The 21,319-nt window shown below is 53.5% G+C and overlaps 2 protein-coding genes across 2 annotated transcripts in view; one reads left to right on the top strand and one right to left on the bottom strand.

Annotated features, from left to right (window-relative positions):
* The window catches only part of PYCR3 (pyrroline-5-carboxylate reductase 3), a 154,155-nt gene that overhangs the window by 124,754 nt on the left and 8,082 nt on the right, over positions 1-21,319 (bottom strand). The window lies entirely within an intron of this gene.
* Positions 493-21,319, top strand: part of IQANK1 (IQ motif and ankyrin repeat containing 1) — a 62,635-nt gene continuing 41,808 nt past the window's right edge. Inside the window, exons 1-3 of the mRNA XM_050800998.1 lie at positions 493-742; positions 2,385-2,473; positions 6,326-6,421. Coding sequence (XP_050656955.1) covers positions 2,389-2,473; positions 6,326-6,421 — 181 coding nt within the window. The 5' untranslated portion in view covers positions 493-742; positions 2,385-2,388. The remainder of the gene's footprint in view (positions 743-2,384; positions 2,474-6,325; positions 6,422-21,319) is intronic.

Raw genomic sequence — 21,319 nt, 5'->3', positions numbered from 1 at the left:
CGGCGCCCCCTGTCCGAGCTGACCCGCCGCCCCGGCCCCGCGCACGCGGCCGCGCTCCACTCCCACCGCCCCTCTCTGGGTCGCGCGGCCCCGGCCCAGGTGCGGGCGCGAGGGTAGCCCAGGTGGGACCGCACCGAGGGGCGCCCGCCCCCGCCTCGCCCCGCCCGGGCCGGGGGAGGGGGGCCCTACCTGGCCAGGTGCGCGAGGTCTCGGCACAGGGGCAGCAGGAGCCGACCGCCGCCCAGCGGCCTCGCGGTCCGGTCGGTCCGGCAGCCACTCCCTGCCGCGGCCCGCCCGGCCTGATTCACGCGCCCGCCCCCGCCCCGCCCGTCGCTCCTGCCTCCTGCCTGCCCGGGCAGCACCTGGGGGCGGAGCGGCCCCACCCGCGGCGCGCCCGCATTCCTGCGCCCCGCGCCCGCCGCGGCCCCGCCGCCCGCCCCGGACCGCGCCCCCGGCCCGCGCCCCGACCCTCCGCCCCGACCCGCCCGTGCCCTGCGGCCACGTGCCCAGAAACCCCGGCCCAGCGCCACCGGAGACCGTGAGGCCCCCACTTCAAAGGCCTCGACCCCCAGGAGCCCAACTGTTGACCCCAGGCTCAAAGTTCCTAGCCTGACCCCTGACCCTCGCCCCGGAAGTTGGGGTGACTCGGAAGTTCCGGCTCAGTCGCTAGGAAACGAGCCAGCCCGACGCAAGGGGCGGAGCTCTGACCTCCTCGCCGAGTTGGTGAAGGCAGGTGCGGCAGGTGAGGGCGCTGGGGCGGCGTCGAGCCCCGGGCGGGGCCGGGTCTGGGAGCCCCGAAAGCACAGGGGATCCATTCACCACACACCGGTCTCCCACCGCACCAGCGTCCCACACGTAGAGGGGATCCCGCCCAACAGAGGACCCCCAGGCCCCGACCCCCACCACACACACACACTGATGCCCACAAGTACCTGGGGTTCCCCATCTTTCTCCCTCATCCCTTCACATCGATGCCCACACTTGTAGGGGACTCTGCTGCAGTGACCCCCAATGCACATGCGGACCCCGAATGACCTGTCCCTCGTGTGCACCAACCCCCCAAGCACAGGAGACTCCTCAGGAAGACAGAACCCAACAAGCACACCCAGTCCTGTCCACTTCAGTCACCCACAAACACGCTGACGTCCGCACACGTAGGGAACCCCACCTGCATATGAGATCCCTCAGACACCGATCCCACACACAAACAGAGATGCCATATTCACACTGACTCTGAGAGACCAGGGGACCTCCCTCACACATATAGAACCCTGGGTGTACACTCGGGGACCCCGCGAAAACCAAGCCCCAACACGGACAAGGGACCCAGTGTGCACACCAAGCCTCACATACCAGACGCCCCCGCATGAACACAGCAACCCCCACACACTACCCCGAGCTGCCCCTGGGTGCTCCAGTACCCCCAAATCCCCCTCAGGCCCTCACTTAGGGCCTCTCTCCCCACTTAGGCCCTGCCCTGCACTGGATTACCTGTCCAAACCACCACCCTTCACCCCTGCCACTCCCACCCCAAGGACTGGCCCTGCCTGAACGCTTTCTGATGGTATCAGTCACCTTTCTCTTTGTCCCTCTTGCCATGTGATCCTATTTTCTGTTTTCAGGGTCATTCCCAGTTTCATTTGTTCTTTCCCCAGACACTCAGTGACACCCCACTGGTACCAGTATGCTGGAAACATGGGTGGGGGGTCAGACCAGTGCCCAGGCAACTGTGCTGTAGCGGGTGAGGGGCATGGGGCACCAGGGAGGACCCCGACAGGCCAAAGCAGGCAGGAGGAGCCTCCCAGGGAAATGAACTTGGGGGTCAGCTGTGTGGACTAGGGAGAGGGGTATTACTCCAGGACCTGACAACACCATCTGCCAAGGCCGGGACCACATAGGGTCTGAGGGCGTGGAGGGGTGAGTGCCTTGGGTGGGCTGGGGAGCAGGCTCACGGGTGGGCTGGGTTCCCAGGGCAGTGGAGAGGCATGGAGGCTTCAGCAGAGAGGGCCGTGCTCATGCTTATGGTGAGAACAAAGACCGTCCCACTGGCAACCCAGCACCTTGGGGCAGTGAGAAGAGTGCTGGACTCCAGATCCTGGGCCTGGCAGGATGAGCTGAGCCTGGGGTGGAGGGGCAGGCAAGCCACAGCCGGGGGGATGGGATGTGGCCAAGTGCTCTTGCCAGGCATCCCGGCTCAAGCTTCTGGGCACACACCTGGGGCGGGCAGGCAGACAGGACACCAGCTGGGAAGCCTTGGGGGAAGCCCATGTTCCTGCTGTTATCCACTCAGGCCCCCGTGGTGTGCCCTGTTCCCCACTGCCGCTGTCCCTGCCCTCTGCCACTCTGAGCACCCCCTCCCTGGTCCTTCCCTACCCATCCCCCAGGAGAATGCACAGTAAGAAGGGGGGACCCAAAGCTGCAGCTGGGAAGTGGCAGACGCTCCACCCTGGGCCCAAGCCGAGAGCCACTGCTGGTGAGTGCACCCTCTGACCTCCAGGGCACTGTCACCCAAACACGGACCTGTGAGACCTTCTGTGTAACCACTGAGAGACACCCCCTCTGAGGAGAGCCCTTCTTCCAAGAGTGGCTCTCAGGGGATCTCTGAGTTGGGATTAGGTTCATTCATTCATCTCAGGCCTTGAGTCTGAATCTTTTTTTTTTTTTTTTTGAGACGGATTCTCGCTCTTGTCGCCCAGTCGAGTGCAATCCCGACTCAGTGCAACCTCCACCTCCTGGGTTCAAGTGATTCTTCTGCTTCGGCCTCCTGAGTAGCTGGGATTATGGATGTGTGCCACCACGCCCTGCTAATTTTCGTATTTTTGTTTTAGTAGAGAGGGGTTTCGCCATGTTGGCCAGGCTAGTCTCGAATTCCTGACCTCAGGTGATCCGCCCACCTCAGCCTCCCAAAGTGCTGGGATTACAGGCTTCAGCCACCGTGCCTGGCCCAGCCTTAATCTTATACGCCTGGGGTTGGGATGGGGGCCTGGGGGTAGCGCTCAGAGAAGCCCAGTTTTGGGGGATGGGAAGGGGGCAGGAGCCAGTGGGAGGGGCCTAGGTGGCCAAAAATGGGTTTTGAAACAGGAGGGCTTGAGTCCAAGTTGGGGATTCTCAGTCTAAATATGTGTTCTGCTCTGACTCTGCTCCATCTGGCCGTCCTGTGCTGCCCTCTGCCTGCCGCTTTGCTCCCAGTCACCTTCTCCGTAGTCACTTCCAGGTTGGATGGTGACAACTCACCTGGGCTGGGTTTTCCTGTGGGTCGGGAAGGGGACTTCCCCCAGATCCCCCCCGACCCTGCCTTCACTGTTGTCACTCCCTTGCCCCAACTCCCATTTATTCTCTGTGCTGGCTGTGAACACATTCCAGGCTGCAGATCTGGGGTCCTTCAGCACCCAGGCCTGCGCTGGGGTCTGTGATTACTAAGAGAGTATCCCAGACTGCTCCCCAGACTGCCCCTCTGCTTAGAGTGGGCCTGGCCTAACACCCCTGGATGCCAGAGAGCTCCCAGATTCACAGGAGCAGGTGGGATGATGGTGACCACTCCTCCACACCAGGCTGGGGTTAGATCCTAGTTCCCCAAAATAGCCCCAGCTGCGTCTGAGGCCGGCAGCCCTCCTGGAATGAGGATAATGGGCACAGGCGCCGCATGCTGCTTCCGCAGTCTCTAGCCCTGAGTACACTGCACTCCAATAAACGGGGCAGGGCAGGCAGACCAGCAGGCCGGCCAGGAAACTGGGTTGTGTGGGTGGGGGCTGTGCTCTTCAGTTCTGCTACCTACTGACTGCACCCCCAGGCCTTCGCCCTGCACCGCAGCCCATACACTGCCCTGGACAGCTCTGGCCCAGCATACCTGGGTCTGCTGCAGGGACACCTCTGTCCCTGAACAAGTATCTGCCCTCAGTGCCCACTTCCACCAAGCGTTGGGCCAGCCTAGGCAGGCTTGCTGTCCCTTGGTCTTGCAGTGCCCTGCGTGGCGGGCACGGGCTTCACTTGGCAGATGTGAAAATGGGCCCACAGATGCCCTGCATCCAGCCTGGCTTCCTGGCCCTCCACAGGCATCTCTAGGTTGCTGGAGTGGCCACCACACCAACACAAGGGTCCGGGGTCCCCTCCCCACCACCCCATCCAGGCCTTACCTGGCCTTGGGTCTGCAGTGCTTCGAGGCCCTCACTCCGGAGCTGCTCCAGGGCCATGGCCAGCTGCAGCCCCTCCACGTGCACCCAGGCCTGCTCCTCCTGCAGCTGCTGCAGCCACAGCTGCTCCTCCTGTAGCTGCTGCAGCCACAGCTGCTCCTCCCGCCACAGCTGCATCTGCAGCTGGACCTGCCTCCACCGGTCCTCCAGCAGCAGCTGCTCCTGGGCCAGGCAAAGCTGGACCTCATGGAGCCTCAGCAGTTCAGGGCCCAGGGCCGGCATGGGGCCCCCTGCTCCACAGCCTTCCATGTGCCCAGTGAGAACCAGCACCAGCTCAGACCCTGGAGCAGCAGCCGGCACCGGCCTCGAGGCTGCCTGTGGCTGCTCTGGCCTGGCCACCCTGGGGTGTCCCTGAGGTGCTGGCTCGATGCTGGTCACGTGCCCTGTAGGGGCCACCCCCGCATCACCCTGAGGGCCCCCTGGGGTGAGGGGCGGGGGCTCGACCTCAGGGCCCTGCTGCCCAGCTGCCGGCTGGGCCCTGCCTGCCCTCCTGGCCCGGTGTTTGCGAACTCGACCTCGTTTCCCAGACATGGCCCTGGATCCAGCGTCTCCTTCACCAGGTGTCTGCTCCCCAGGGGCCCTGGCTCATCGACTGGCCGGCCTCAGGCCAGCTCAGAGGGCGTCCCTGGAGGCCACAGTGGCTGTGTGCTCCCACGCCAGGCTCGGCCCCCTGTTCCAGGTCCTGCCCCTTGGCTGGTGCCCGCAGCACCGCAGCTCGGGACTCTGGCTCTGCCTGTGGGCCTCACTGACCCCACTCGGTGGGGCTGGGCCACACCAGGGAGTTTATAGGGACTCCGCGGCGTGGTGGCTCGCCTGGGCTGAGGCTGACTAACGCGCTGACACGGCGGCACGGGGTTTTACAGGCCGCAGGCCCTGCTGGCGAGACTGGGAGGGAGGCTGAGAAGCTGGAGGAGGCAGCGCCGCAGCCAGAGCGCCGGCTGTGCACAGCAACGGGCGTGCCTGGTCCTGCCCTGGGCGGCACCAATGCCCCCCGCCCCCGCCTCACCCCAGCTCCCCCAGTCCCACAGCTGGTTGAGGGAACTGCATCCTGGCCGCACTGACCCTCAGGGCCCAGACCCTCCCTGGCCACAGATAACCTGAGCCCAGCTGACCATGGGAACCCCCAGCCCGCGCACTCCGGAGGGCTCCAGGGCAGCTAGCACGCTCCCAGGAGCACCGCTGGGGTTTGGGCTTGCCCGTGGTGTTTGGTGGAGACAAAGGGTCCAGGGACACAGTGGGAGCGAGGGCAGGGTTTGGGCCACTGCACTGTGGCTGACGGGAGAGACCGGGCCCTCAAAGGCCCGCATGGCACTTTGTGAACGGATGTGGGGCCCAAAGAAAAGTCCTGGCGGTCATGGAGGTGGGGCCGGGGCTCTTGGTGCCGTCCTGCCTGGGGGCTGGCTGTCCTGCACACTGCAACAAGGGCCTGACTGGACCAGAGCTGCCTTTGGGTCTTGGGGCTGGAGGTGGGGGTACAGGGCTAGCCCCAAACACCAGCGTCCTCTGGGCTTCCTGTTGGGAGGGTGGGCTCCAGGTGGCCTCCTCCCTAGCGTTTCCCCAGCCCGGGGCCGCTGACTCACACCCACGCCCAGGGCCCCATCCCAGCCGGTTCAGTCACACTGGCCCGACTGGTTTGCCTGGCCCAACCCTGCCTGGAGCAGTGCTCCTGCTCCTCTTCAGTCCTAGCCCCAGAAGCTCAGGAGCAGAGGGACAGCCACCTGCCAGGGGAGTGCCGAATTGGACACACAGAGACGGGAAGGGCCTGGGGGAGGGACGTGGCATAAGGTGGTGGACAATGTAAGGGGTGGGGCAGGGCCAGCAGGCAGCACTGCCAGCCCACAGGGTCCTTTTAGCAGAGATGCAACCTGCCTATTCTTGGCCCACAAGAGCCTGGGTGCGTTCCTGCTGGCTGGCTCTCGCCTGTGCCTCCCTGAGGCCCGCTGTGCAGTGGAGTATGTGCTGCTGGAGGAGCCCGTGCTCCTTGAGGTTGTGTGCCTCCCTCGGGAGGAGGCCCGGGTGGGGTGCTCCCTATCTGCCAGGATGCACGGCCCTTTTGGTGCCCCATAAGTGTCTCTTGAGACTGATGGGTATGGGGGCCTCTCACCCCAAGCTCACTGACGGTCCTTTTCCCCTAGGGAAGCCCGGTGAGAACCGCCCGCTGCAGAGGAAAGCGGGCCGGCAGGCAAGGGAGCCGGCGCCGGCTGAGAGCCCACAGGCCCCTCCAGGTGAGAGCCCGCGCGTCCCGCGCCCGCTGGGGTTGAGCGGGTGGGCTGTTGGCAGGGGGCTGCCCTGGGCCGGGACACGCTCGGTGTGGGCATGCGCTTGCATGTCATATAGACGTGTGGCGCTTGCATGTCATATACACGTGTGCTTGTGCGCGCGTGCAGGTGCGTGCACGGGTGTGTATGCGCGTGTACCCTCACCTGTGAGTGCTCGGCGCAGACCCGCGACACGCCCAAGCCCCTCCCGCCGCGACCGGCTCTCGCCCGCCGCCCGGGTGCGTAGCCTCTCGGGAAGACCCAGCCTTGCGCCAGTCGCCCTCGCGGGGGTCGGGGCCGCCTCCATCCCGGGTCCGCCTTCATCGCGGGTCCACCGCATCGTGCCCGCCCAGCGCGCGCCGCCCTCCGGTGGCAGGAAACGGGACACCGCGCGGTCGCCTCGGGCCAGACCGCCTTCTTAGGCTCCGCAGCTCCCACCCTGCGCTGCTCCCGACCGGGTCGGCCGCTCAAACCTTGTGCCGGGCCCGGAACCGCCCTGAGGCTCAGCAGCGCCTCCCAACGCGAACTCGTCGGTTTCCACGCGCCCGCCGCCTTCCTCACTGCTCATTCTGTCCTCGCGGCTGCCCGCCCTCCTGCTTCTGCGCTGGTGCCGCGGGCCTACTTCACCCACGGTTCCGCCTGCTCTTCCCTGGGCTCCTCTCCACGGAGCCCATAGGGCCTCGCGGCCCACATCAGGTCTGACCCTGACGCCCCTGCTGGGCATGGGCCATCCTGGCTGCAGCGTCCAGATAGATGCAGGCCTGGCACCAACAGCCAGCTGTACCCCCCAGCTCAGGCCCGGCACCACCCATCGCCTGATTGCCTGTGTACCCCCTCACACCGCGCCCCAGGTGCCAGGATAAGGAGCTCAACCCTGTCCTGAGAACGGAAGTAGTGGCAGTTGTTTGATAAGAGCCACAGGTGCGCGGAAGCACCGCCGCGGAAGGACCCGTGGGATGTAAGCGGTGGAGCCTGTCCAGCAGCTGGGGATTTGGCCTTGGCAAGAGGCGGCTGTGAGAGGAAGCAGGGAACACAGGCAAGGTCAGACCTTAGGAAAATCTGGGGAGGATGTCCCTTTTGTCACTGAAGGCCAGCACTGGGGCTCTGCCCGGGATCATCTCCAATCGTTCCTGTGTCTTGGTGTCATTTTCTCCAGGTGCAGGCTCCTGGTGGGAAACCAAGAGGCTGCTCTTCTGCTCTCGGTGTCAGGGAAAGGCAGGGACGCCCTCATTTTGCTTTCCGTAGTTTGAGGTGGACTCCTAGCTTTCCTCCAGTACAGCCCTGCCTCACTCGCTCTGCTCTGCGGGGTGTGGGGCAGACAGGACCAGGGAGCTTCATCTGGTCGAGGGAAACTCAGACTGGAGGCCACAGGGCCAGGAGCTGCATCCTGGCTGCACTGAGCCTCAGGGCTTCCCATCAGGAGCCCGCACCTGGAGAAAGTGACACCAAGACACAGGGAGCTCCGTGACCCCTGCCATGGTGCCTCTTTTTGCTACAAAGCGGGTTTCGGGCTCAGAAGCAGGGCTGCTGGGGGTGCTGGGACTGCATAGGTGGAGTTGGCAAGGGGGGTTCTCCACATCTGCTAGGAAGTCTATTTCAGCCAGAACAGGCTGTGTCCCCTTCAGAGCAGCAGGTGTCAAGTGAGACTGCCCTGCCTCCAGACGGTAGGCTCAGGGCTGGGCACTTAGTGTTGAGGATGTGCGAGGCTCCAGCCCACAGCCGTGGCCACCCAGCTCACGTGCCTTCGGAGGAGTCCATGCTGCTGACTCAGCGCTTTCTGTGCTTCGGGGACACCTGGTCGCCATCACATGGACACGCTATTTTTGCACTCGGAGGCTATTCCAGGAAGTCCATCCAGACAGAGCACGCCGTCCCCAGCCTCCTCCTCTCGGCCTGCAGCCCTGCTCTCCCCACGTGTCTGATGATCTGTAAAGAGGGCTTGTTCTGCGTGGGTGGGACTTGCTCTAGATCAGTCTTGGAAAAGGAGCTCATGCTGTTGGTGTAGCCACCATTCCTGCCCCCATGCCACTCTGCCCCAGGGCCTGCTGGCTGCTGTCCATGGTGTGGTCATGATGTCCACCTGCCTGTCTGTGCCCCACCGTGGCCGACTCTCTCTAGGGGCGTCCCTACAGGATGCAGAGCCTCCCCCTGAGCTCGGCTTTCCCTGCTCCTCACAGACCCATCCCCCAGCCTTTTCCAACTCTCCGCATCACCACTGTCTGGGGCCCTGGAGAGCCAGCCCCAGCCCTCACTGGTGTTCGGAGTTAGTGATACACAGGAAGTGGGTGATCAGATGCCCCCGGGGGGCTGTCCCTCGCTGCTGCCCCCAGGACCTCCCTGCATGGGACTGCAGAGTGCGGGGGAGGTGAGGCTGGAGTTGATGCCAGCGTGTGGGAGCCTTTCCCAGCCTTTCCTCTGCATTGGTGCCCTCCCCAGGCGGCATCTGTGCCGCAAAAGGGGGCAAATGCGATGGGCCCGGGGACTCACCTATGTCGTCTGGGCTGGGCCCGCAAACACCGTTTCCACCACGCAGTAGTTGGCTGCTGGGCTGCCCAAGGGCGTGACTGTGGAGCAGGGAAACCCAGCCTGGGAAGGCAGCATTCCAGGAGCTGCTTTCCAAAAGAATAGCCTCCACTAGGAAGGTGTGGCTGGGCCCCAGAGCCCCAGAAACCTGTGGGAGGCTCCACACCCACCCTACCTCCTGCACACCGGATCCTCGGGACAGACAGTGTGGTCCAAGCAGCCCGGCAACTTTCACCGTAGCCAGCAGCCCTGGGCCACACTGGGGACGGCGAGCCTCTGGGTCTCTCAGTCAGCGGGTGGGGCAGTGACCCCAAACATGGCCTGTGCTGCTGCCACGGTGCTAAGGGGCCTGCCGAGCATGGGGTCTTTCTTGCTGGATGGAGGCACAGGTGCCAGAATCTGTCTTTTGCCCTGTGGTGTCCTGGTACAGCCTAGATCTGTGGACCCCTTCACCAGGTGCTTTATCCCCCACCCCCCAGAACTCCTGGGACCATTGAGATGCCCAGGAGATGGGGGGTTCCTGTGCCTGTGTCCCCTTGCTGCTATAGCAGCCGCCACATCTACCAGCTCTGCAGGGTGGCCACCAGGCACGGCCTTGGCAGGCTGACGTCGAGGAAAGCCAGCCGTGCTGCAGGTTTCCTTCCCTCTGGCTCTCCACTTCTGCCTCCCTCTTCCACTGTTTTTGGTTTGGGTTTTTTAATGTTTTGTTTTGTTTTTTTGAGACGGGGTCAGCTGTCTTGCCCAGGCTGGAGTTCAGGGACTATTCCCAGGCGTAACCCTAGCTCACTGCAGCCTCCACCTCTTGGGCTCAAGTGACCCTCCCGCCTCAGCCTGAGTAGCTGGGACTACAGGTGTGTGCTCCCATGTCTGGCAAGCCTCTTTCAGTGTCACTATAGGTTTTTCTCCATCTTTTTTCATCTTTGGACTTGGGCTGTTTGACTTGAGTCTTCCAGTCTGGATTTTGCTGTTAAGATGGAAAACCTTGAGACTGCGTCTTTGCTTAGCATTTAGACATACGGCCCCTCTTCATTTGCTCAGTGGAATTACGATTGCACTTGGAAATGCGTCGTCTTGGGTGTGTTCTTTAAGCTGAACTTTTGTAGATCTGGCAGGACATTTAACACCAGGCCGTGAAGCCTGCTTCAGAAGTGACTGAAACATCTGCTTTATAGTGTATATTTTAAAAAATCATTTTGTCATATGAATAATTACACTGCCATTTACAGATAAATGAGATCAGAAACATTAGTTTCATATGTTGTAGTTTTTAGTTTCTGAATACCCATTGGATTCTTTTTCTTTTTTTTTGAGATGGAGTTTCCCTCTGTTGCCAGGCTGGAGTGCACTGGGGGTTGGCTCACTGCAGCCTCCGCCTCCCAGGTTCAGGCAATTCTGCCTCAGCCTCCTGAGTAGCTGGGACTACAGGCGCATGCCACCACACCCGGCTAATTTTTGTATTTTTAGAGACAGGGTTTCACCATGTTGGCCAGGATGGTCTCGATCTCTTAACCTTGTGATCTGCCCGCCTCGGCCTCCCAAAGTGCTGGGATTACAGGCGTGAGCCGCTGCTCCCAGCCACTGGATTTGCTTTTAATAAATTTTAGTTCCTTTTTGAAAATTATCCATATTTGTGTCCATTTCATTCATATTTTCCTTAATATACTTACAATACCTATTTAAAGCTCTTTTCTGCTAAATTTAACATCTGGGCCAGCCATTCATCTGCTTCCATTAGCCAGCTTTTCTCTCTTTTTTTTTTCTTTTCTTTGTTTTTTTGAGACAGCATCTTGCTATGTTGCCCAGGCTGGTCTCGAAATCCTAGGCCCGAGCCATCCTCCTGCCTTGGCCTCCAAAGTAGCTGGGATTGCAGGCTTGAACCATCAGGTCTGGCTCCTCTTCCAATTTTACAGACCCTCGTGATTGCATAGGATCTCCCCGGGTAATCTGGGATGGTCTTCCTGGCCTAAGGTCAGCCGATGAGCAACCTTAATTCATCTGCAATCTCCATTCCCTTTTTGCTGCATCACCTCAAGTATTCACAAGTTCCAGGGGGCAGGAGGCGGACATCTTTGGGAGACATTATTCCGCCCACCAGAAAGCCCAGGAGCAGCCACAGCCCTGAGACGAGGCAGGGAAGGAGTGCTGCTGTCTGCTGGTGAAGATGAACTGCTTCTGACCCTCCCAAGTGAGGATATGGAGAAGAAAGAGTTTGCCAAGATGCTAGTCACACACCAGCTGCAGAGGCTATGTTGATCTGCTGTGGCAAAAAGACCACTCGCGGCATGGCAGCTCTCACAGGCCCTGCTGCGTCTTCAGGTTTGCTGCAGTCTGTCACCCACGGTCGTTATTAATTTGTTTTCACAAAGGCCGGGCAGGTGAACCTAATGGAGATAGGAACCACCACACCTGCTTCCCTGGTCTCCGATGTTGGTGTTAACCTCTGCAGTTCCTCAAGCAAAGCACTTCTTCTGTCAGGCTCACTGTCGTGCTGGAGGGAAGAAGTTCCACAGGCTCTTACTTGGTTCTTCCTACCATAATGACCCTTACTCCTCTGGCCAAGGAGCCAATGTGAGCGTTCAGCTGGCAGCTAAGAATGTGTATCCCAATAAACAGGGCACATCTGCAGACCCACTGGACCCATTAGGGATGGACTTGGGCCACAGTGCCTTCCATGACTTCCATAAACAGAGGGCCGTGGTGATCCTGTCAAAGTCCTGGCGCCAATGTCAGTGTCCGGCTACACACCACGTTCCCGTCCTCGAAAAGCCTCTCTGTGCCCCTCTATGTCGGTGACACTTAACCCTGGCAAATGGCCACAGACTCCTTCGGGGACAGAGTAGGAGCGTAACTAGTGGGAGTGGTTGGCATGCTTTGTGCTGGGAGAGCTTCCAGCCCCTCTTCACTTTGGCAGTTGTGAGTCTGAATTTCACTTACATCTGGAGACTGGGAGAGACTGTGGCAGCTGCTGTCTGGCTGGCAGAGCCTGATGTGTCTCTGATCATACTCACTGGGTCAGCAACACCCTACTGACCTCTTCTTATCCAGAATCCCACATCCCAGTTGATATTAGGGCAACCAGTTCCCTGGCTGTTTTCCCCAGTATCAACCCAAGCTTACAGAAGACAGTCACCATAGAGCTCCTGAAAGATGCCAGGAGTTCACTCATTCATGCATTTCTTTTTTTTTTTTTTTTTTTTTCTTTTTGAGGTGGAGTCTTGCTCTGTCGCCCAGGCTGGAGTGCAGTGGGGTGATCTCAACTCATTGCAACCTCCGCCTCCCGGGTTCAAGCGATTCTCTTGCCTCAGCCTCCTGAGTAGCTGGGACTACAGGTATGTGCCACCATGCCTGGCTAAATTTTTAATTTTTTGAAGAGATGGGTTCTCACTATGTTGTCCAGGCTGCTCTTGAACTCCTAGGCTCAGGTGATCCTCCCACCTTGGTTTCCTAAAGTGTTGAGATTACAGGTGTGAGCCACTATGCCCAGTCTTTGGAGATTTTTGATTACTGATTTAATCTCCTTGCTAGTTATATGTCTATTCAGATTTTCTATTTCTTCATGATTTAGTCTTGTTAAGTCTTGTGTTTCTAGGAATTTGTCCACTTCATCTAGGTCACTCAATTTGTTGGCATATAATTGTTCAGAGTACTCTCTTATGATATTTTTTATTTCTTTATTTTTTAAATATTATTTATTTATTTATTTTTGAGATGGAGTCTCACTCTGTCGCCCAGGCTGGAGTGCTGTGGCGCGATCTTGGCTTACTGCAAGCTCCACCTCCCGGGTTCACGCCATTCTCCTGCCTCAGCCTCCCGAGTAGCTGAGACTACAGGCATCCGCCACCACGCCTGGCTAATTTTTTGTATTTTTAGTAGAGACGGGATTTCACCATGTTAGCCAGGATGGTCTCGATCTCCTGACCTGGTGATCCACCCGCCTTGGCCTCCCAAAGTGCTGGGATTACAGGCGTGAGCCACCGTGCCCAGCCAATATTTTTTTATTTCTATAGAATCAGTAGTAATGTTCCCACTTTTGTTTCTGGTCTTGGTAATTTTAGCCTTCTCTCTCTTTTTTTTCTTAGTCCATCTAGCTAAAAGTTTGTCAATTTTGTTGATCCTTCCAAAAAATCAACTTTTAGTTTCATTTATTTTCTCTACGTTTTTATATTCTCTATTTTGTCTATCTCTGCCCTAATCTTTATTATTTCCTTCCTTCTGCTAGCTTTGGCTTTAGTTTGGTCTTCTTTCTGTATTTCCTTAAGTTGTAAAGTTAGGTAGGTTATTGATTTGAGATCTTATTTATTAATTTGAGCATTTATAGCTGTAAATTTCCCCCTTAGCACTGCTTTTGCTGTATCTCGTAAGTTTGGTATGTTGTGTTTTTGCTTCCATTTGTTTCTAAGTATTTCCTAATTTTCTTTGTGATTTCTTTTTTGATCGATTGACTGTTTAAAAGTATATTGTTGGCCAGGTGCGGTGGCTCACGCCTGTAATCCCAGCACTTTGGGAGGCCGAGATGGGCAGATCACGAGTTCGGGAGATCGAGACCACCCTGGCTAACACGGTGAAACCCCGTCTCTACTAAAAATACAAAACTTAGCGCCGGGCGCGGTGGCTCACGCCTGAATCCCAGCACTTTGGGAGGCCGAGGCGGGCGGATCACGAGGTCAGGAGATCGAGACCATCCTGGCTAACACGGTGAAACCCCGTCTCTACTAAAAATGCAAAAAATTAGCCGGGCGAGGCGGCGGGCGCCTGTAGTCCCAGCTACTCGGGAGGCTGAGGCAGGAGAATGGCGTGAACCCGGGAGGCGGAGCTTGCAGTGAGCCGAGATCGCGCCATTGCACTCCAGCCTGGGCGACTAAGCGAGACTCTGTCTCAAAAAAAAAAAAAAAAAAAAAAAAAAAAAAAAAAAAAAAAAAAAAACTTAGCCAGGCAAGGTGGCGGGCGCCTGTTGTCCTGGCTACTGGGGAGGCTGAGGCAGGAGAACGGCGTGAATGCGGGAGGCAGAGCTTGCAGTGAGTGGAGATCGTGCCAGTGCACTCCAGCCGGTACGACAGAGTGAGACTCCGTCTCAAAAAAAAAAAAAAAAAAAAGAGTGTATTTTTTTTAAAAAAATAGTATATTGTTTAATTCCACCATTTTGTGAATTTTCCACTTTTACTTCTGTTATTGATTTCTAACCTTATCCCACTGTGGTCAGAGAAGATACTTTGTACAGTGTGATTTTTAAAAATCTATTGAGAATTAATCTGTGGCCTAACATATGGTCTACCCTTGAAAATATCCCATATACACTTGAGAAGAATGTATATGCTATTATTGGGTAGAGTGTTACTGTATGTCTGTTAGATCTAGTTGGTTGATTGTGTTAAGTCCTTTTCTTTTCTTCTCCTTTCGTTTATTTTCTTAGGCAGGGTTTGACTCCTGTCACCCAGGCTGGAGTGCAACGGCACAATCTCAGCTCACTGCAACCTCTGCCTCCTGGGCTCAAGCGATTCTCTTGTCTCAGCCTCCCAAGTAGCTGGGATTACAGGCATACACCACTGCACCTGGCTAATTTTTGTATTTTTTGTAGAGACAGGGTTTTACCGTGTTGCCCAGGGTGGTCTTGAATTCCTAAGCTCAAGTGATCTACTCGACTTGGCTTCCCAAAGTGCTGGGATTACAGGTGTGAGCCACCATGCCCAGCAAGTCCTTTATTTCTTTACTTATCTTCTTATCTTCTACCTGGTTATTCTGTCCATATGAGGGGGGGTATTGTCTCCAACTATTATTGTGAAACTGTCTATGTCTCCCTTCAGTCCATTGTGTTGGCTTTTGCTTCTTATATACAAATATAAATATATATGCGTGTGTGTGTGTGTGTGTGTGTGTATATATATATATATACTTTTTTTTTTTTGAGAGGGGGTCTCACTCTGTTGCCCAGGCTGGAGTGCAGTGGCATGATCTCGACTCACTGCAACCTCCGCCTCCTGGTACCTGGGATTATAGGCATCCGCCACCATGCCTGGCTAATTTTTGTATTTTCTGTGGAGATGGGGTTTCACCATGTTGGCCAGGGTGGTCTCAAACTCCTGACCTCAGGTGATCTGTCTGCCTGAGCCTCTCAAAATGCTGGGATTACAGGTGCAAGCTACCATGCCTGGCCTGCTTCGTATATTTTGATGATCATACATTAGGTACATACATATTTATAATTATGACATATTCTTGCTATATTGAACTTTTTTTTGATACATAATGTCCTTCTTTGTCTCTTGTGAACTTTTAAAAAAAATTTATTTTTATTATTTATTTATTTATTTTTTTGGAGGTGGAGTTTCGCTCTTGTTGCCCAGGCTGGAGTGCAATGGCACGTTCTTGGCTCACCGCAACCTCCGCCTCCTGGGTTCAAGTGATTCTCCTGCCTCAGCCTCCCAACTAGCTGGGATTACAGGCGCCGGCCACCACACTCAGCTAATTTTGTATTTTTAGTAGAGTCGGGGGTTTCTGCATGTTGGTCAGGCTGGTCTCGAACCCCTGACTTCAGGTGATCCGCCCTCCTCAGCCTCCCAAAGTGCTGAGATTACAGGTGTGAGTCACTGTGCCTGACCTTCCTTGTGAACTTTTTTTTTTTTTTTTGAGACGGAGTCTCGCTCTGTCGTCCAGGCTGGAGTACAGTGGCCGGATCTCAGTTCACTGCAAGCTCCGCCTCCCGGGTTCACGCCATTCTCCTGCCTCAGCCTCCTGAGTAGCTGGGACTACAGGCGCCCGCCACCTCGCCTGGCTAGTTTTTTGTATTTTTTTTAGTAGAGACGGGGTTTCACCGTGTTAGCCAGGATGATCTCGATCTCCTGACCTCGTGATCCGCCCGTCTTGGCCTCCCAAAGTGCTGGGATTACAGGCTTGAGCCACCGCACCTGGCCAACTTTTTTGATTTAAAAATCTGTGTTGTCTGATGCTAGTACAGTCATTCCTGCTCTCTTTTGGTTTCTATTTGCATGGAGTGTCTTTTTCTATGTTTTCATTTTCAATGTTTGTGTTTTTTAATCTAAAGTGAATCTTTTGTAGGCAGCATATACTTGGATCAGGGGTTTTTATCCATCCTGCCAATCTGTCTTTTGATTGGAGAGTTTAATCCGTTTACATTTAAAGTAATTAGTGATAAGGAGAGGCTGGACACAGTGGTTCATGCCTGTAATCCCAGTGCTTTGGGAGGCTGAGATGAGAGGATTGCTTGAGACCTGGAGTTGGAGACCAGCCTGGGCCACATTCTACAGAAAATTAGCCAGGCATGGTGGCATGTGCCTGTAGTGCTAGCTACGTGGAAGGCTGAGATGGGAGGATCACTTGAACCCAGGAGTTTGAGGTTACAGTGAGCTATGATTGCACCACTGTACTCCAGCCTTGGTGACAGAGCAAGACCCCATCTCTAAAAAAAAAATAATAATAATAAAATAAAATAAATAATTACTGACAAGAAATGACCTACTTCTGTTATTTTGCTGTTTGTTTTCTATATGCCATATAACTTTTTTGTCCCTCATTTCCTGAATTACTGTCTTCTTTTGTGTTTAGTTTATTTTTTTGTAGTGAAATGTTTGAATTTCTCCCTCAATTCCTTTGGTATATATTCTATAGGTTTTCTTTGTGGTTACTATGGGGTTTACATTTAACACCCTAAAGTTCTAACCCTTCAATTTGAATTTATGCTAGCTTAACTTCAACGACATTAAAAACTCTGTTCCTTTACACCTTTGTCTCCACTCCTTTCAGTTGCTGATGTCACAAAATTAATCTTTATACCTTGTGTACCCCAAAACATAAATAATTCTTATGAATGCACTGATCTCTTAAATTAGGAAAAAAAATGGAATTACAAACCAAAATTATAGTAATAATAGCTTTTAAACTAATAATTTAAAAATGTGGACTGGGTGTGGTGGCTCAGGCCTGTAATCCCAGCACTTTGGGAGGCTGAGATGGGAGGATCACCTGAGGTCAGAAGTTCAAGACCAACCTGACCAACATGGTGAAACCCCGTCTCTACTAAAAATATAAAAATTAGTCGGTTGTGGTGGCAGGTGCCTGTAATCCCAGCTACCTGGGAGGCTGAGGAAGGAGAATCACTTGAACCTGGGAGGCAGAGGTTGCAGTGAACCAAGATCACACCATTGCACTCCAGCCTGCACAACAGAGTGAGACTGCATCTCAAAAAAACAAAAGTGGCCGGGCGCGGTGGCTCACGCCTGTAATCCCAGCACTTTGGGAGGCCAAGTTGGGTGGATCATGAGGTCAGGAGATTGAGAGCATCCTGGCTAACATGGTGAAATCCTGTCGCTACGAAAAAATACAAAAAATTAGCCAGGTGTGGTGGCGGGCACCTGTAGTCCCAACTACTCGGGAGACTGAGGCAGGAGAATGGCATGAACCTGGGAGGCGGAGCTTGCAGTGAGCCAAGATTGAGCCACTGCACTCCAGCTTGGGCAACAGAGCAAGACTCCATCTCAAAAAAAAAAAAGTGTGTGTGTGTGTATATATAGGATTTAATATATATGTAGTATAATATATAATATATTTTATATATAATATATAATATATATATTAAATCCTATAGAAAACAAAACATAGACTTAGAAATTAATCCATTTTTTTTTTTTTTTTGAGACGGAGTCTCACTCTGTCCCCCAGGCTGGAGTGCAGTGGCGTGATCTTGGCTCACTGCAAGCTCTGCCTCTCAGGTTCACACCATTCTCCTGCCTCAGCCTCCTGAGTAGCTGGGACTACAGGTGCCTGCCACCGTGCCTGGCTAATTTTTTTTTGTATTTTTAGTAGAGATGGGATTTCACCGTGGTCTCAATCTCCCGACCTTGTGATCCGCCTGCCTTGGCCTCCCAAAGTGCTGGGATTACAGGCGTGAGCCACCGTGCCTGGCCCACATGTTTACCTTTATTGAGATCTTTATTTCTTCTTAACAGCTTTGAGTTACCATCTAGTGACCTTTCATTTCAACCTACAGGACTTCCTTGAGCATTTCTTGCAGGGCAGGTCTAGTAGTAACAAACTCCCTCAGCTTTTGTTTATCTGGGAATGTCTTATTGTCTTCCTCACATGTGAAGGATAGTTTTGCCGGATATAGGATTCTTTGTTGCCAGTTGTTGTTTTTTTTTCTTTTAACACTTTATTTATTTTTATTATATTTTTTTTTATTTTTGAGAGGGTACCTTGCTCTGTTGCCCAGGCTGGAGTGCAGTGGCACAATCTCGGCTCACCACAACCCCTGCCTCCCAGGTTCAAGCGATTCTCCTGGCTCAGCCTCCTGAGTAGCTTGGATTATAGGCGCCTGCCACCAGGCCCAGCTAATTTTTGTATTTTTATAGAGACATGGTTTCAGCATGTTGGCCAGGCTGATCTCAAACTCCTGACCTCAGGTGATCTGCCCACCTTGGCCTCCCAAAGTGCTGGGATTACAGGCATGAGCCACTTCTTTTAGCACTTTAAATATATTTGCCCTCTGCCTTCTGGCCTCCAAGTTTCTGATGAAAAATCTGCTTGTCATTTTATTGAGGATCCCTTGTATGTGACAAGTTGCTTCCCTCTTGCTGCTTTCAGGATTATCTCTAACTTTGTGTTTCAAACATTTGACTATAATGTGTCTCAGTGTGGGTCTCTTTGAGTTCATTTTACTTGGAGTTACTTGAGCTGCTTGGATGTTTATATGCATGTCTTCATCAAATTTGGGAAGTATTCCGCCATTATTTCTTCAAACATAGTCATATGCTGCATAATGACATTTTGGTTATCGATGGACTGCATATATGATGGTGGTCCTCAAAGATGATAATACTGTATTTTTATTGTACTTTTTATGTTTATATGTACTTAGATACAAAAATACTTACCATTGTGTTATAATTGCCTAAGTATTAAATACAGTAACATGCTGTACACATTTGTAGCCTTGGAGCAATAAGTTATATACTCTATGGTTTAGGTATACAGTAGCTATACCTTGTAGGCTTGTATAAGTACTCTCTATGATGTTCACACAATGATGAAATCACATTAGGATGTATTTCTCAGAACACATTTTTGTTGTTAAGTGATGCATGACTGTATTCTCTCTGCCTCTTTCTCTTTCTTCTCTTTCTGAGGTACCCAAAATGTATGTGTTGGCCCATTTGATGGTGTCCCACAGGTCCCTTAGTCTCTGTTCATTTTTTTTTTCTTTTGAGACAGGGTCTCACTCTGTCACCCAGGCTGGAGTGCAGTGGCACAGTCACAGCTCACTGCAACTTCGACCTCCTTGGCTCAAGCAGTCCTCCCTCCTCAGCCTCCTGAGTAGCTTGGACTACAGGTGTGTGCCACCATGCCTGGCTAATTTTTGTTTTTGTTTTTATTTCTCGTAGAGACAGGGTTTTGCTAAACATGTTGCCCAGGCTGGTCTTGAACTCCTGGGATTAAGTGACCCACCTGCCTCAGCCTCCCAAGGTTCTGGGATTACAGGTGTGAGCCACTGTGCCTGGCCTTTTTGTTAATATTTCCACTTCATTCATACATTTTTCTTGACTTCTTCCATGTCTTCCTTTAGTGCTTGAGTTCTTTAAGATAATTGTTTTAATTCTTTGTCTAGTAGCCATGCTATTAAGGTTATTTTTAGGGAAAATTTCTTTTCTTTTTTTTTAGATGGAGTCTCGGTCTGTCTCCCAGGCTGGAGTGCAGTGGCATGATCTTGGCTTACTGCAACCTCTGCCTCCCGGTTTCAAGTGATTCTCCTGCCTTAGCCTCCCAAGTAGCTGAGATAACAGGCGCCTTCCACCACATTAGGATAATTTTTGTATTTTTGGTAGAGACAGGGATTTCACCATGTTGTCCAGGCTGGTCTGAAACTCCTGACCTCAGGTGATCTGCCCGCCTTGGCCTCCCAAAGTGTTGGGATTATATGTGTGAGCCACCATGCCCAGCTTTTCTGAGATAGTTTCTGTTGATTTATTTTTGTTTTCATTTGGATTGGCCATACTTTCCTGTTTCTTTGTATGCCTTATGAACTTTTGTTGAAAACTGGACATTTGAATCTAATAATGTGGTAACTCTGGAAATCAGACTCTCCTCCTTCCCCAGGGTGTGCTGGGTTTTGTTTGTTTTCTTTTCTACTGTTGTAGGCTGTCTCTGTTCCAAGGCTCAGCTGGGGTATAAACTTAAGGTCTTCTTGGGACCCTTCTGAGCCTTTCTTTGGCATTTATGGTCACTTTCTAATTTCCCCAGTATATACAGTTGTTTTGAATGTCCTAGTGTTTCATGTTTGGCTCCTAAGAAGAGAAAAAGAAATAAATTCAGAGGGAAAAAAGGCACCAGCTCTTTAAATCCCTGGAAGTCACTTCAGTCAGAGGGGGAGGGGCTTGCAACAATGTGGGGAGGGGCCATGACAACAGCTGCTGCTGCTTTGTCTGCCCCTCAGGATCCATTGCTGCTTAACAAGTGACCACAAACCTCATGACTCTCTTATCATCTGGCCGTTTTTGTGGGTCGGGAGTCCTGGCACAGTCTAAATGGATCCTCTGGCTCAGCACCTCTTACAAGGCTAATGCCAAGGTGTTTCAGCCAGGGCTGCATTCTCATCTCCAGGATTGACTGGGGAAGGATGCACCTGCAAGCTCCCATACTTGTTGATGAAATTCAGTTCCTTGTGGGCAGTTGGGCTGAGGGTCCTCATATCTTGCTAGCTGTCAATCTTGCTACATGAGCCTCTGCCTAGGACATCTTGCAACATGGCAGCCTAATTCATCAAAGCCTGCAGGGGAGTCTGCCATCAAGACAAAGGTAGCGATCTTATGTAACATAATTATGGGAATGATGGACATCCCATTATGTTCGCTGTGTTCTCTTGGTGAGAAGCAAGTCACAGGACCCACCCACACTCAAGGGGAAAGAATTACACAAGGCATGAGTACCAGGAGCAAGAATAACCGGGGCCATTATAGAGCTTTCTCCCACAGCACCATAAATCAGTCACTGATTCAAAGCATATACTACGTCCCATAAGATACAATGATACATTCTCAGGATACAATCTCCCAACTGGCACTGCAACCAGGTCTTAAGGCCACTAAACCATTCTATCACGCCAGCTGCCTCTAGAGCCAGGACACCTAGTAACACCAGTGCATTCCATGGGCAAGAAGTTAGCTGGAAAATAAGTTCCTTAGTCAGCATCAATGTTGTGTATGTTACTATGATGTGGAATAAATATTTTATTTTATTTATTTATTTATTTATTGAGATGGAGTCTTGCTCTGTCCCCAGGCTGGAGTACAATGGCGTGATCTTGGCTCACTGCAACATCCGCCTCCCAGGTTCAAGCAATTC

This window comes from Macaca thibetana, chromosome 8 (genome assembly GCF_024542745.1).
Source record: "Macaca thibetana thibetana isolate TM-01 chromosome 8, ASM2454274v1, whole genome shotgun sequence".
Taxonomy (NCBI): domain Eukaryota; kingdom Metazoa; phylum Chordata; class Mammalia; order Primates; family Cercopithecidae; genus Macaca; species Macaca thibetana.
The sequence above is the reverse complement of the archived record's forward strand: the minus strand, read 5'-3'. Positions and strand labels throughout refer to the sequence as shown.